Genomic DNA, 16,134 nt, shown 5'->3' on the forward strand with positions numbered 1-16,134 from the left:
TTCCCTGATGGTTTACAGAAACAGTGCTAAGGTGGTATTTGTGCATTATTCTTATATGCTTTTCACAATTAATTCTGTTTTAATTAAGATTTTATTTGATTTAATGCTATCATGAAAGCCGATTGCTTTTAAAAATAAAACAAAAACCCAGTAGAAATGCAAAAATGAAAAACTTTCACAACCCAGGAAGAATTTCACCAATGCAGTCCAATAAAACAAGGATGGAGGTAAAATTGTACACTTGAAGGCTGTTGTTTGCTAAAGATACCTCCTAAATACTGACTTCTGAGTGGTCAGCGCTTTTGCAATGAGTTTGTGTCTGCGATCGATTGGTTCCCCTTCTATAGGCCCTGTCTGCACCTTATGTGTGCTCTTACTGAGCGATCAGCCAGTGTGAAGCCACAAGGCTGCAATCTTGGAGTAATTTTTTGCTTCAGACCTGTCATTACACGCTCAGCTAAGTCGAGTGGTGCCGTCGTGTTTTTGTTCGGCTAAAGCACATCACTCAGATTTTCTTTTCACTCTCCCAACGTTTAGAGAGGCTTTGATGCTTTTATCTCTGAGCCTAATTATTGTGATATTATAATATCAGCAGACTGCAGCTACTGGAGAGAGCTGCTGCCAGGCCTCAAACACTCTCCAAGAGAAGTGGCCACGTTAACTCAATTCTTCCTGCTGCTCACTTGCTGTCTGTCACTTTGTTTTCCCGACTAGCTTAAATTCACTTGCTTTTAAAACACAACTCATATTTCGACTTGCTAAACCTCTCTGAGTGTAATCCAGATTCTTTTTAACACATATAGATGAATTTGGTGCCAGTTTTTACTATCCACGTGACCTCTGACAGTGTTGTCTTTCACATCGGTCATTCAGCAATGTGCCATCTGGCAGCCAACTGCTGTAATTTGTTCTTCTAGCATGAGGTGGCAGCTGAGCTCCAAAACACCCCAGCAAATACGCCCATCTGCCAGCAAGAGACGCAACTTGGAGAGGACTCTAAGCTGTCAACCTTCCTCTTGTTTTGATTCCACAACAGACTCCGTGATGACTTTACGCTCAGTTAATACCTAGTTAAACACAATCAGTTGTAGTGACAGCTGTAACAGGCCTCAGCTGTAATAATCTGTCACACGCCAGGTGGGGGAGCAAAGATCACCACAAAGTAGTTCTGTTCTCCAAAATATTCATATTCGCACAACCTGCTGGTGTTTAACAAGCAGAAAACTCCCGTGTACGGTGGAAACAGTGTCGGTTCATTTGTGCTGAACATCAGTTTAAACTCGTGAGCTAAATATAAAGAACATGGATCTAGTGAGGAAAAAAAACAGCTGCAGTCAGTGATACATATCCTCTCCTGAGCAGCAGAGAGGCCAATCAGCTGGGCTTTATGTTATAATGTTCATTTAATTTCCCCACAGGCACCTAAAAGTACACTCATCAATAAATATAAAAAGACAGCATGTGACAGATGATCTAATTTCTCTCCCGGTGATCGTTTTCATCCCCGAAATATTCAAGAAACGATTAAAAGTCAACATACAACTTGGCTCCAGTGCCTTTATTAGTAAAGTGCTCAGCCTAGAAGTACATTCTTAATTACTAACATGCAATACTAAAAACAAACAAAATGTCTGGGCCTAGCGATAGCATGGATGAAGACGACAAAATTCTCATAGAAAAAAAATGTTCAAGTATACACACAGAACTTCAAGTAATGCACACCTTTTTTTTATATATATATATATATATTTATATATATAAACACAAAATACAGTATTTCAAGTTGCAAACGCAGAAAGTAACATGGCACATTCTTTGACATGAGTTAGCGGAGGACGGCGGCTCGTGGTTTCTACAGCGGGTGCAGTTGGTGTCGTTAGAGTAAATTCTACAGGGTTTTTTTTTCCATAAAAGTAATCCGACTAGAAATGCACGTCCTGTATAGCTGTGTGTGTGTCTTAATTCATAAAACACGTAAGATTTAAAAACTGCTATGAGCTGCAGTTGTCATAAAGGTCGTTTGAAACCATAGTAACCTGAAATCCTCGCAGTTCATTTAAACTGGATTTATATACATAATCGCTTTTGAAATACGGAACCACATTGTGCTGAACTGCTTTGAAAGGAATAGTTTGACATTTTGGCAAATATGCTTATTTGCTCTGCACCCAAAAGCCATTCATCACCATGAAATAACTTCATTTTTTTTGGCCAGTTGGGGCTGTAAAAACAAGATGTGAGCACAACGTAAGCAGCCGACAGTAAACAGAGCAATGCAACATTATTATTCATTATTATTGTGTTTGTGACGACTGAAACTCCAATATCTACTCTCTTTTTAGTTGGTTTCTATCAGCTCCTGAGGGAATTATCTAGGCCTCAAGCTGCTAAATGCTCCACTACACTGTAGTAATTATATCATTCTTATTTCATTTATACAAAAAAAGTATAAAAATGTCTATTTCCATCTTGACAGGTGCGATGTGCCAGATTGTTTCTCTCACTTGCACCGAATAGTCTGGCTTTTAAACACTTTTAAACAACGGGGTTTGGCATTTTTACACTTTGGTTTTTGTGCAAATCAAACAAACAGCCTATCAGATGTTGAGGTTAAGATGTTTCTGCAGCTATTTTCCCCATTTCTAGTCATTATGTGTGGTACTGATCTTCTCAACTAACCTTCTGCAAGAAAACAAACAAGCCGATTTGCCAAAAATGTCGAACCGTTTGTTGAGTTCTGATCTCTAGTCGTTCCAGTGGGGCGGCATCTGTAATACTCAAGCAACTGTTCACACAATACAAAATTACTGGTAATCTCTATATGCATAGATGGCGGTCGAACAAGAATAGGAATTCTGATGGATTTTAGCTACCTACGGCGCAGTAGTCAGTGGGTCCCGCTTTTTTACAGGACGGCAAAACAAACCAAAACAAAACTCTGTTGCTCAAAAAACAGAGAATAGAATGAAGCAATTACACATATCTAAGACGAAAAAACTGGTCATCATGTCATCGCTGGACCTGCCCCAGCACTACACATCCCACCATGCCTCCCCAGTCCGATCCCAAAATCTTTAGCTTTGAGGAGAGAGCTGCCCGTGCCTGCAGATGTTCAGGCCAGCAGCTGTGCTCTCCTGTGGAGGCTCAGACAGTCCTACCAGATGTATCCTCCATCATCTGCCTCGCCCTCCTCCTCTTCCTCCTCCTCCGCCTCCTCCCCATTCTCCTCTGCCTCCTTTTCCTCTTCGTCCTCCCATCCCACTCCGCTCCCAAAATCTCCAGAATAACCCGCCACTTCATCTGGAAATGGCAAAATATTAGTAGTAAAGTGGTTTCTCTAAACCCAGGAATCTGGGTCAAAATGTAAATATTTCATTGGTTCCAACGGTTAGATTTGCCAACTCTCAATTTGGTTTTGGACTCTTGTGCAGACAAGACAAGTGATATAAAGATATGATGTTGTAACAATTAGTGCAGCTGTATTTCTGATTCTGAAATCTGCACAGGCTGTTGAAAAGGTGCACAAATATTCTTCTTATTCCCAAAAAATAAAAGAAGCATCAAAAATTTCAAATTTTTGCAAGTTAAGACACTTGATTGTCTGTATTTTGAAATATGAAGACAATGAAAGGCAGGTCAGTGCACCAACTTAACCCTCTGAACTCTGAAACCCACCGATGGGTCTGAAAGGCATTTTTATTCTTGAAAAAAAGAGACCAAATTTACACCGTTTATCAGAGGAAGAAACTGTTAAAACAGAAAGACATTCAGTTTTGCAGTTCTCCAGAAAACCCAACCAAATCCAAGCAGAAAATCATGATATTTCATCAAAATCACTGTATTCTGCATCTCATTAAAATGTGTTAAAGTGTCTGCTCTAACCAGATTCTGTAAAAAGAAAAAAAAAAAAAAAAAAAGAAATGGAGCTTTCAGCAGAATCATGAAGCAATTAGTGACCAGAAGTTATGCGACAAAATTTAGGGATTTTTCAGCTGAATGGCAGGAAAACAAATGAACCCCATAAAACCCACTGTTGCAAAAATACAATATCAGTTTTATTATTTTTTATTTTTATTTATTTATTATTATAGTTTTGTTATTTTTATTTTGTTATATTATTTTTTCTCACACACACACACATATATATATATATATATATGTATATATATATATATATATATATATATACACATATATATACACATATATATATAATTTATTATTTATATATAATAAAAATAATATAATAAATTAGTAATTATTTTCTAGATTTTTTTAGATTTATATAAATATATATAAATATATATTATTTTTTACATATATAGATATTATTTTTGAATTTTTTTCTATATTTGTGTTTTACAGGGTTAAAATACTAAATAACTATGAACTTTCAATTTTTATAAAATAAATAAACAAAAATGTTCAACTTCAGTTTTTTCCTTTTGTTGATTTATGGCTCTATTGGTTTGTCAAACTGCACAAAAGACACTGAGCACTTTTCTTCCTTCTATTCATGATTGTGTTGTTTCCATGGAGGTGGAGGACTTTATATTGCAGTAAGTTAAAAAAAATGATAAATAAAATCCACCTAGAAGCTGCTTTGGGTTAAGAGAGTTAGTTAAAAACAGTTGAAACACGCAGATTTTCACTAGAAACCAGATGAAATAATCTTACAACACTAATAAGATTTTAATAATTTTACATTTCATGTTCGATTTCAAGGGCAAGCAAAAAGACTGGCTTAATGAGAAGGAGATTTTCTGTGTATTTTCGGTGCTCTGTGTGAGAAGTATTTGCCTCTTACCGCAGTCGGGGTTGCCATGGATTCTGGTGCCCATCATCTCCCCGCCGTGCTGGTCGACGCACCAACATTCCCCTCGGCTCTGATCGCACTGCACTTTCCTGTAGTAGCCGTCCTCGTCGCAGCTGGGAATGTACATCCCTGCAAAGACACATAGCTGCTTCTTGAATATTTACACCCTCAGCAGACGTACAGCAGCTGCCTCATGCTGATGCCTGAGATTAGCGTGGCAAACAAGGATGCCAGCACGCTTTGGTGAACCTGTGATAAGACTATCAGTCTGGATAGAGAGGCAGCTTTTTGGCAGGGAATACCATGGAGACAGAGAAAGCATCCCCCCTGTTTGTCTTACACAGCCCTGCATATGCTGGCGGGTGGGATTTTTTTATACAGTATGTTGGAGTGGCATGTAAAAACATAGTGACAGCCCCGGTGACGGAGCTCCACTGTTTCAGCCTCCCCCAGGACACTCTTGTCAAACCCGAAGCGAAGTTCTCTAACAAGCACCACCTCCTTCCCAGCCCGAGAAAACAAGAGAAAACACAAGAAGTGAGACGAGTGGACTTCAGGGATGGAAGAACAGATCTGTGGGTTTCAGAGCTGCAGACAGAAAAGCAGCTGTGTGGAGTGTGGAGCCTGCTGGGTAGCTGCTGGAGCATGGGGGTGTCTCACGGTGCCAAACGGCTGCGTTAGCCTCGCTCTTTCCCAAAGCCAGCGCTGCCCTCTAATCCCCCCCAGCCTGACTAGGGCCTAATCCTGGCCGTGTGCTTGTGATCTCTGTAATGAGCCTCCTCCAGCTCCTCGCCTGCTGCTCCAGGCGCTTTGTTATGTAAGTTTACCCAGAGACCCCTGAGCGAGCGTGAGGGCAAACACCAGCGAGATCAGGGGTGTCAAACATGTGGCCTGCGGGCCAAAATCGGCCCTCCAGAGGCTCCAATCCGGCCCACAGGACGACTTTGTAAAGTGTAAAAATTCCAGAGAAGACATTAAATGCGGATTGTAAATTTGTAAAACTGTAAATTGAAATAATTTCTGGACCATGACAAGTTGTTTTGATCTTAAAGTAAAATACAAGGTTGTTCATTTTTGTTTTGTGTCTCATTTTTGTAATATTTTGTCGTTTTTGTCTTTTTTAAAAATTTACTGTTTTGTGTCGTTTTTGTCGTTTTGTGTTTTTTTGTCTCACTTGTCCATTTTTTGTTGCTTTGAAACTCTTTTGTCTAATTTTTTGTCTTTTTGTTTCGTTTTGTGTCATTTGTCTCATTCTTTTGTCGTTTTGTGTCTCATTTTTGTAATGTTTTGTCTTTTTTTGTCCGACGTCGTTTCTCATGTTTTTGTCATTTTGTTTATCATTTTTGTCCTTTTGTGTTTCCTTTTTGTCTTGTGGTTTTGTCTTATTTTTGTCATTTTGTGTTTTGCTTTGTTTGCTGTTTTGTGTGTCGTTTTGCGTTTTTTGTCTCAATTGCCTTGTCCATTTTTTGTTGCTTTTAAACTTTTTTGTCAATTTTTTGTCTTTTTTTGTTTTGTTTTGTGTCGCTTGTCTCATTTACTGTCATTTTGTGTCTCATTTTTGTAATATTTTTGTTGTTTCTTGTCATTTTTTCTGTCTGACTTTTGTCGTTTTGATAATAAAGTAAAATCCTATATCATTCAGTTCCAGATAGCTGTGACTAAATGTTGTGTTCCTTTTTAGACACACTGTGATCTGGAAGTTGTAATGTGGAAATGATAAGCTGAGGCATAATGTTGCTGAAATTGAATTTATTTTTCTAAAGAAATTTCAGGTTGTTCATGATGTTTTGTAAAAAGATAATTCCTTAAATGTGAACATTTCCAGAATGTACTTTACTACGTTAAAGTATATTCTGGATAGTATATAGATATAGAGTATTATATACTATATATAGCATTTATATTTTGCACTAAAACACAAGAAACATTTGGAGTTGTGGTCATTTCTCAGTCATTATGCTCTGATTTTACTGGTCCGGCCCACTTCAGATTAAATTGGACTGAATGTGGCCCCTGTGGCCCTCAGAATAAGTTTGACACCCCTGAGCTAGATGGTGCGGTTCACGGCTAATCGTGAACCGTGGCGTGGCTTCTGAGGTGAGTGGATAACAAAAGATGTTTTCTATGCAACTATAGTCTTTAAAAGACTTCAGATTTACTTTCAAGGAAAATGTATATAATTCCTCCAGGTACCGACAGACACAAGTGGCTTTCTCAAACTGCTGAATTTACTGAATCCACAGATTCATAAATACCACCGTGAAAACTAAAAAACACAGACGAGACAACAATTAGCTTCGAGAAAATAAAGACAATTGGCAAAATAAAACTACTACAAAATAAAACAGCCAAAATACCTCGGTGGCTGAGTACCGAGAGAGGAATTAGCCTGGGTTTTCTTCTTTCTTCTTATTTATCTTATCTTCTTAAACTTTTAACCTTCTGTCTTAGCCTTTTTCATGCTTCTTTTCTCTCTCAGAGATCGTTTCTTCTTCTCTCAGGGATCGCTTCTTCTGGTGCAATTAACCTCTTACTCAGCTTACTCTAGCGCCACAGCGCCCTCTAGTGGCGTTAAATCATAATAACATCAAAATACACAAAATACAGGAAAATGAAAATATGGCAGTTACAGTGTATTTTTATAATTTTTTTTTTTTTTTTACCAGGCTTCTTCTTGGCCGCCTCCTGCACTTGGATCCTCTCCAGCTCAGCGAGGCATGGCGGCTCTGAGGGGAATCAAACAAAAGAAAAAAAGTGATGACAGACGAATACCTTTAAAAGTGCTCTCCTCAAACTTTATCTCAATCAATGCGCTTCATAATTACACTTTTTCTGTGCGCATCGATTTGTTTAAGAAGTCTTATATTTCATTCCCTGGAGCGTGATCGATTGTGGAAAGCTTAGGTGAAAGAACATATGGATGCAGTCGGAGAGTGACAGGGAAATTAGCCGCCCCTCTAAAACAGATAGAAATAGAAACAAAGGAGAGAAAGGCACTTTGTATTGACCCTAAAGGCAATAAACCTCTCCCAGTATGTGTGGATCTTCACAGAAATGTGCCTCAGTCTTTGCAGCTGTGTGGGCTTTCTATCAACTTGCTTTGCAGACATTTGCAAAAAGACTCTGGCTAGTTAATAAACAAATGACAATAATGGTCAGATATCACAATTATTTACACAAAAAGGTCCAAAACTCATCTGTCTTTTAAATTATTCATTATAATGGCAGCCGAGGGGACTTATTGATCATTTAAAGTATAAGCAACAGAAAAAACCCAGAGTAAATTAATTTATTTTTATTGTGAATTAGAAAACTGTCACTAAAGCTTTGTTTGCACCAAACTAAACCAATTCACAATACGCCATCAGAACTTCTTGACGTCATTGAGAGGTCAAGAATAAAAGAAAATCTCTTCCAATCGCGGTTTAGAATAAAATTATATTTCTATAAATGCGGTGTAATGTAAAAAAACGTTACAATTTAATGACCCAGTGTGCAGTTTCTTTCTTTCTAAATATCAGCGTCTGGGGATCAAAAATTGATTAGAGAGTTGGTGTAATCTGTCGCAGGCAGGTTAAATGCTCAATCAATGAGATAATCAGTGTGCAAATGAGGTTACTTCCAGAAATAAAAGGTCAAACGGTGCAGATGTTGCACAGCTAAAATGTGAGATTAGGTTATGGGTGAGATAGCATCCGTAGAGGCACTCGATCATTTGATCTTCTATAACATGATAAGTTCACATTAAATGTCAGGAACATGGCCGCACACAGATGAATTCCCGAGCACACTGGGTATTTTTTAAGTCCAAGATCATCTCTCCTGATAGTTCTCTGACTCTGACTGACAATGTTGCCATGCAAAGGTGGTGGCTTTCAGCTTTAATGGAGCTCAGAAATGAAGCTTTTGTTCTTCAAATGGAAGGAAATATTTTCTCTCTGTCTTCATCAAACCAGACCTTCACAATTTAACACCTACATGCAGCACTAACATGATGTGGGCACCTAATAAAAGAAGAACTGGTATAGAGAGTATACACGCAATACCCTCATATATATAGCATTTGCCATCTGCATTCTCATTAAAAAAGGGAATAAAATCAGCAAACAAAACTGTTGTGACAGCTGCACAAATCAATTCATGACTTCTTTTTAAAAGAATAACTGAGACAGATTTGCAAACTTGTCCTTAACATAGAATTAAAAGCTCGATTGTGGGAAAAAGTTGCGACCAGAAAGTTGTTGGTTCCAGTCACAGTGAAGGTCACAAAACAAGGAAATTAGCAGTAAAAGATGCTGCCGAGCTGAAGAGGTGGCTTTAGGGCTTTGGTTAGCTGTTAAATCAGGTGAGGACTGTATTCCCTGCAGCACTGTGGAGAGACCAAACTCAGCTGTGGCCGTGAAGACAGACTTTTGATTAGCCATTGTTGGATAAATGAGGTCCAGATTTGCACAGCAGGAAAATTGCTAATCGTGCTGGAAATACAGTCAGACCTGAATATAATGATGAATGAATGGACGGAGAATTCAAATAGGATTTTCTACCGTAAGGAGCATCTGATTTCAGGGTGTAGATTAGATTAATTAACACATTGTTTCTCTTTTCAGTTTAACCATATACAAATGTGGAAATGACAGGATTTTAATATGACAGTTTCTCAGCTTTAGAAATACTGGCTTTTGATGCAGCCAAACCTCTTTCTGCCAAACTGATTGTCTCCTGACTCTAGTTGCACACAAATATTTCTCAACTTGTTCGAAAATATTCTTTTTAGGTACCATTATTTCACTGGTGTCCAATGTGTTGCCACATTTCAGTATCTAGAAACCACTGACTGCTTCGTACATTGTTTGGCGTTCTTTTCCCAGATGATCCATTACTTTATCCCACTTCCTATCACTCATAACCAGTCTGCACACCACCGCCACTGAACCCTGTATTTCCCTCTGACGCAACTCTGCTTTTATTTTACCCATTTAGACTCAAAATAGACTCGGCTCTCAACTCACTTTCTCTCCAGAAGCAGAGGCACCACTCTGCCGTAGACACCTTCCCATCCTTGTAGCTGTCGCAGGAGTTGAAGAAGGGTCGGATGCAGACTTCATACTTGTCCAGATTAATGGCAGCCAGCTCAGCTTGGTCCAGATACAGGTCGCCGTTGGTGTCAAGCCTGGAGAACATCCAGCCGATGGAGTCCTTGCAGCTGGCGACCAGACTCTTGTCCAGCACTGTCAGCAACAACAGCATTAGTTTCTTTCTGTTTATACGACATCTCTTCGCACAGACAGTTGAGCTGTAAGTTCTGAGGTTGCAGAGAATAAACAGACTACAGCTGCTTTCTGAGTTTTCTAACCTGAAGCGGTGCCAGCTCCAGGTTTGCCAGAGTTATTCTGCTTTGCGTTGCCATGAAGGAGTTGGAACCAGTCTCTGAGGCGGTCACCCAGGTCTGCCAGGTCCTGGCCAGTGCAGCTCTCTAAAGGGAGCAAATGAGGGAATCCTGCTATTCAAAAGCCTGGCAGACGCTTGACAGCAGCCTGACTCACTTTCCCTAAAGACAAACACGGGCTCAGTACAGCTTTACATTGCTCTGATTGATGTGAATGAAAGGTACAGGTTTCCCTCACGGTAAAACGGTTGATCTCTGTTGTATTTTCATGCTGTGATTTATTGAAGTGCGTGATTTGCTAATCAAAGAAAACATTATTTTTCAATTAACTCTTTGGCAGCAAATTGCTGCTATCCAATGGAAATCCATTTACAGTTTCAGGCTAAGCACTTATTCCAGGCTGCAGCTGAAAAACAGAAGTAACATTTCATCCGTTTGATCAATCGGCGTTTTCACGTGATCGAAAGCCTGGACAATCAATACTGTTTGGCTGCAATGACAGAAAGTATACACTCTAAATAATTAATTACTGCATGATTGAAAGACGGGTTTAACCACATGGGGGATATCTAGCAAACAGTAATCTCTGAAATTGGTGAGTATTGATCCTAGATATCGAGCAAGCATTGGGTTGATTGGTTCTGTGAGAAAATGTGAGTCTTACCCTCCAGATACACCGCAAAAAAACACTTTTTAAAACAGCTTGGAATGGTATTTTTTTTAAACAATTCATTATTCATTTTTCTGATTTTCACTGTTTAGTTAAATTACAAGTAAAATCACTGAAAAAGTATCAACTGACATATAAAAAATGACATCTAACATCAAAAATTCATGATTTTTCAGATATTTGCCATTATTTAAAAAAAATAACCCTAACCCACATTTGCATTGAAAAATGGGATTTTAGTTGTATTGTTTTAGAAAATTTCCATGCTTCGTTAATTTACAGATAATATCTAGTTAAACAAACTGAAAAAGATGTCTACATCTAAAATCTGTATATTTACAAATCATAATTTGTTCTTTTATATTTGAACATAAAATTACACCATTTTTACAGTATTTAAATAACCACAAATTATACATGCATACATTTCTATATATGTATAAATTCTTACAGACATCTATATATATATCTATATTAAGAATTTTAAAAAAGTAAAGATTTTTTTAAACTGCTATTTTACACATATTGTTAAATTACAAATAGTGTCTATCAAAATCACAGAAACAAAGTCTTAATTTACATGTTGACTGTAAAAACATAAAGATACGACATGACGTCCACATCTAAAATGGGTAATTTTACAAATAGAAATTAGTTCTTTCATGTTTGATCATAAAATACACTATTTTTACAGTATTTACAGATATTAGCTATTATTTGAAAGAACAAAACGATCTGAAAAATAGTAATTTTTGAATTGTTATTTCACCGATTTTCCTTTGTGTTAAAACTGTAGAAAAAGAATGTAATAAAATTACAGAAAAAAAGTATTAATTTTCCTGTTGACTGCAATGTCTATGTCCGAAAGTTGTAATTAAGTGTAAAATTATACTTAAATCCACCAAAATATGATTATTATACACATATTTGTTGTTATTTTCACTGTTTTTTAAAAATCGTTTGTGAACGTTGCAGCATTCCAACATTTATCAATGTATTTTTTTTGGCATGTTTGCTGCCAGATTTATTTATTTTTTTATATAAAGGATTTTTTTGACATGCTGCGTGTAGCCACCGGTGTATCACAACTTTGTTTTCTTGAAAGCTTGACTCATGAAAGGGATGAAGAAGACAGAGGTGAATCCCCAAATGAAGATGCGTAAATAAGAAGGAGGGAAATAAAAGGCACTTTCCACGTTTGGTGTCAGCGTTTGTGACGGTAACAGGAGTCGTGGCGCAGGGACAGAATCCAGAACACATGATGCTCAGGTCTTTGCCTGTGAGGCAGGCCTGCTGCTCCAACTTACACTGTAAGAACAGACAGAAAGAGGCACGGATGCAGTTAAAATATTTATGGGGGTGACCGCAGGAGAAAGAGATTGCTCATTCAGATGAGACACTGCACTTAGTGAAAGGCAGCAAGAATGAGCTGTCATTTTCCGCCGTCTTCTCATGCAAGGTCAAAATTAAAAACTATACATAAATCAATAACGAATCCTGGCAGTGGCCGGTCTACAGCGATGCCGCTCAAAACAACGTCAGTCATTAATCATACGGCCGCATCGAGCCTTTGCACTTGTCCTCCTGCGAGCAGTGATGAACTGTGCAGCCCTGCTGCGCCCACGTATATGTCAGCATAGCAGGAAACAGCACTTGACTGGACTCCTCTCATTATTTAAAACGGTGACACGGCAGCTTTCTATTCCGTGTCAGGGTTTCTGTGATGCCAGAAGTCAGTAATAAAACAAAAAGAAAAAAAACCCACATCCAAGTATAAAGTGCTTTCAAGGACAGACACGCAGAAGATTTGCTTTTACCTCTGAAGCGTAGTTGTGTCCATCAGAGCCGCACACAGGTGAAGAAGCAACCACAGGACAAGGCTTGCAGCTGCTTTCATGAGCCTCCAGCTGCCCCGACTGCTTGACTCTGAGCATAAGAGGGGAAATACAGGAAAGTCTGAAATGAGTTTAATATCCAGACAAAATAGTTTCACAATCACAGCGTCACTACAGTAGTTTCTCCTTCAGGTCCTTAAAGGTGATTGGTGGTGTTTGTGATGTTCACAGCACTCAGAAATTCTTCACCAACGCTTAAAAACACCAACAATGGCTCGTTACAGTGATTTATACATTTCAAAAAATAATGTTTGGGCTCAAAAAAAATAAAATTTGCATCTGTCTTTTTGAGTTGTGACAGCTTCTAATGAAATTAGGTTCACCCAACAAACCGTATTAAGTTAGGGGAATTAGATTTTCCTCTGCAATCAAACTATTTCTACTTATCTGTCTGAACTGCCTGGATTTGTCCACACAAGTTAAGATGAGGGAGGGGATTTGAAAACATGAACTCAAAGTGAAGAAAAATGAAGTCATCAAGGCAAGTTCATTAAATTGTCTCAGCTTAAATTCAGTTTTCAAATCAACTATTGCAGACATTTGAGTTTAAATTACTCGATAGAATAGAATAGAATAGAATACTGATCCCCAAGGGGAAATTCTGTCTTTGTATTTTGGAATAGAATTATCATATATCAGTACAACATAATTGTCAATGCAGCCAATTTAAATAATTTTAGCAACTTTAAAGGTTCATCAAAATCAGTAAATTAGATTTATCTTGCAACCATGTACTTAATTAGGTCGTCTGAATAAGTACCTTGAACTCTTCGGTTTCAAAGAACCATCAAAAAAATGGTTCTTTTAGGCACCATAAACGCTGTTAGCAAAAATAGATTCTTTAAGGAACCAGCTGGTTCAATTCTGATGTGTGTAGCATTTCTGGCTCTCATTCATTTTGAGAATTTCAAGAATTTGCTTCAGGATTATTACAGTTCTATCTTCTGTTGTCTTTTCCTAATAGCCTACATTTAATATTTTGGGTTCTGCTCACACAGAAGAACACATTACAAGATCAAAACGTGGGATTTGGGAAATTATGATGACATTTCTCACTGTTTTCTGATGTTTTATTGATCATTCATGAAATGAAATTAATGATTAGTTGCAGCTCTAACCTTATGCTATTACCTGTCACCAAATCATATTAAATTATAATAAAAATGGAGAACCTTTAGTACTTTAAAGAACTACATTAAGTACACCTTAATGGAGCCTCACCTAAATAGAGAGGTTTTCAACTGGAGTAACCCTTCAGCATGTATTTTTCTGAGTGCCTGACCCATCCTGCGGGTCAAAATTGACCCGGTTTATAGTTTGAAAATGTGGAAAAAATATATTTTCACAGTGAAACTTCTGATGTCCACATTTTCAACATTTTTGGGAAATCTCTGAACATTTTTTGGTGGAAAAAAGAAATGTTAAAAATGTTTCTTCAGAACATTCACAAAAAAATCAACCAAAATCCAGCGAATTTCATTGGATTTTTGTTGATTTTTTTGTGAATGTTCTGAAGAAAATTATTTGAAGTTTTACTGATATATATGGAATCACTTTAGATATTTTTAGGATTTTTTGGGAAGATTTTTACTAATTTTTTGAAAATATTTGGGGGATTTTTTAAAAATAAAACTTTTAAGGGAAACTTTTAACGAATTATTGGAATTTTCTTCCTGAAGGTTTTGCAAATTTTCAGAAATTTGGGGATTTTTTTTTTTGCTGAATTTTTGGATTTTTTTCAGACAAGGAAACAATATTTTTTGGTGCCCGTAAATGAAGACAATAGGAGGATTAAATACAAATTTTCCCATAGTCCATGGAGTACATGTTGAGATATTTAAGAAAAGAAAGATTTTATGTGGTCGTACTGAGGGGAACAGAACATGTTTTTAGTGGGTTATGTGAGAAAGCTACACCTCTAAACTGAACCTTGTAAAATAAATGCAATGTAATGTAAGTGGACACTGTTCAGGAAAGACGGGTTGAATTTTGAGCAGCAAAAGCTAAACTCCATTCCAAAACCCTCAGAGGCAGCTCCTGGGTAAAAACTCGCCTGCATGTCAACACATCCTGAGTTTTAAAGTGAGAAAATGTGTTTTGTAATTTGAGTGGACTGACCCTCCTGGTGAGATCAAACAGAGTTACAAATTTCCTCTAATAAGCCGTTTTTTTCCCCCTAACAAATCATTTAATACATCCTGCAAAACAAAACAAGACATTTTCTGATTAGAACCAACCACAAAGTCTTATTGCATTTGTTAATATTTGAATGCTCGGCATGTAAAATTCCCCGCGGTTGCTTTTCCTCTCACACGTTGATTGACTTCATGTTCAGTGAGCGTGAGGCTCCGCTGTTCGACTTCTGAGGCAGCTACTTAATGATGCTGGGATGGTTTAGCACGGTCGCGTTTGTGCTTATTACCCATTATTCGATACAGTCTCTCTCATCTCTGGAGTGACTCTGTAAATGAAGCACTTTATTGAAAAAGATAAATGCCTGTCACCGCAGATAGACTTTGCAGGTAGTAATAATTCACTCCATTAATTCTTTTCAGCCCGCAACCCTGCTCATTTGTTTTTCAGTCAAAGTGGAATGAATGGGCGAGGGAACAGATAAATGCTTTTCTGCTAAGGTTTACTATAAAGAAGTAGAAAGAAAAAAAGGGTCTTTGTGAAGGAATCAGAACATAAACCAATGTCACACGATGAAATGTGAAAGTTTTTTATACATATTTTGGATGCCATGGTTGCAACATCCACCTCTGCATCCACTTCCACAGATTACTGTGACATGTTTTCGAAAGCTGCCCTATTATGGGAAGTGAAGTATTGTTAAGGACACAGTCAAGTACACGGTGTCCTGCCGTTCGGGTGGTTAGAGATGTAAGTAGACTGTTGCTGAGTGACGCACGACAAAGTAGATATTTCCTTCCTTTGCGAAATGTTGATTGATTTCTGCGTCTCGTGTTGTGGCAGGGTAAAAAGCTCTTAAAAATCTGCCAAAAAAGCGGCTTTCAATTGGCTCCAGAAGTTTGAAAAACATAGACATATGTCACTAGATGTGAGCTGCCACTGAGGAGTTTCCGGTTCTTATTCATCCCCTTCACCCACTCAACTGCTGCCTGCATTTTAGTCATTTAAAGCAAATCTGCGTTGAAATTATAACCCTTTAAATGCAAATTTTGTTCAATAATGTCTGATGAACTTCTTTCTACTCTTTCTGTACTGATAATTGTAAATATAGAGTCAGTCTCTCTGATTATGAATTAGGGCTGCACAATATCAGACAAAATAAGACATTATTATTAATATTTTGGTTTCCTGCTAATTTGTACATTAGCAGGATTGTGGCAAAAAAAGGAAAGCA

The 16,134-nt window shown here is 37.7% G+C and overlaps 1 protein-coding gene across 3 annotated transcripts in view; it reads right to left on the bottom strand.

The window, feature by feature from the left end:
• Window positions 1-16,134, bottom strand: part of LOC111567997 (SPARC (osteonectin), cwcv and kazal like domains proteoglycan 2) — a 32,299-nt gene that overhangs the window by 5,530 nt on the left and 10,635 nt on the right. The window contains exons 3-9 of one of the 3 annotated variants that reach the window (XM_055004743.1): window positions 12,690-12,798; window positions 12,069-12,180; window positions 10,170-10,289; window positions 9,826-10,044; window positions 7,480-7,542; window positions 4,808-4,945; window positions 1,532-3,300 (exon numbers count right to left, since the gene is read on the bottom strand). In XM_055004743.1, coding sequence (XP_054860718.1) covers window positions 3,155-3,300; window positions 4,808-4,945; window positions 7,480-7,542; window positions 9,826-10,044; window positions 10,170-10,289; window positions 12,069-12,180; window positions 12,690-12,798 — 907 coding nt within the window. In that variant the 3' untranslated portion in view covers window positions 1,532-3,154. Of the gene's footprint in view, window positions 1-1,531; window positions 3,301-4,807; window positions 4,946-7,479; window positions 7,543-9,825; window positions 10,045-10,169; window positions 10,290-12,065; window positions 12,181-12,689; window positions 12,799-16,134 lie in introns of those variants that run through there. The other 2 variants (XM_023269434.3, XM_055004744.1) reach the window with 2 other exon arrangements.

This window comes from Amphiprion ocellaris, chromosome 18 (genome assembly GCF_022539595.1).
Source record: "Amphiprion ocellaris isolate individual 3 ecotype Okinawa chromosome 18, ASM2253959v1, whole genome shotgun sequence".
In the NCBI taxonomy this organism is placed as follows: domain Eukaryota; kingdom Metazoa; phylum Chordata; class Actinopteri; family Pomacentridae; genus Amphiprion; species Amphiprion ocellaris.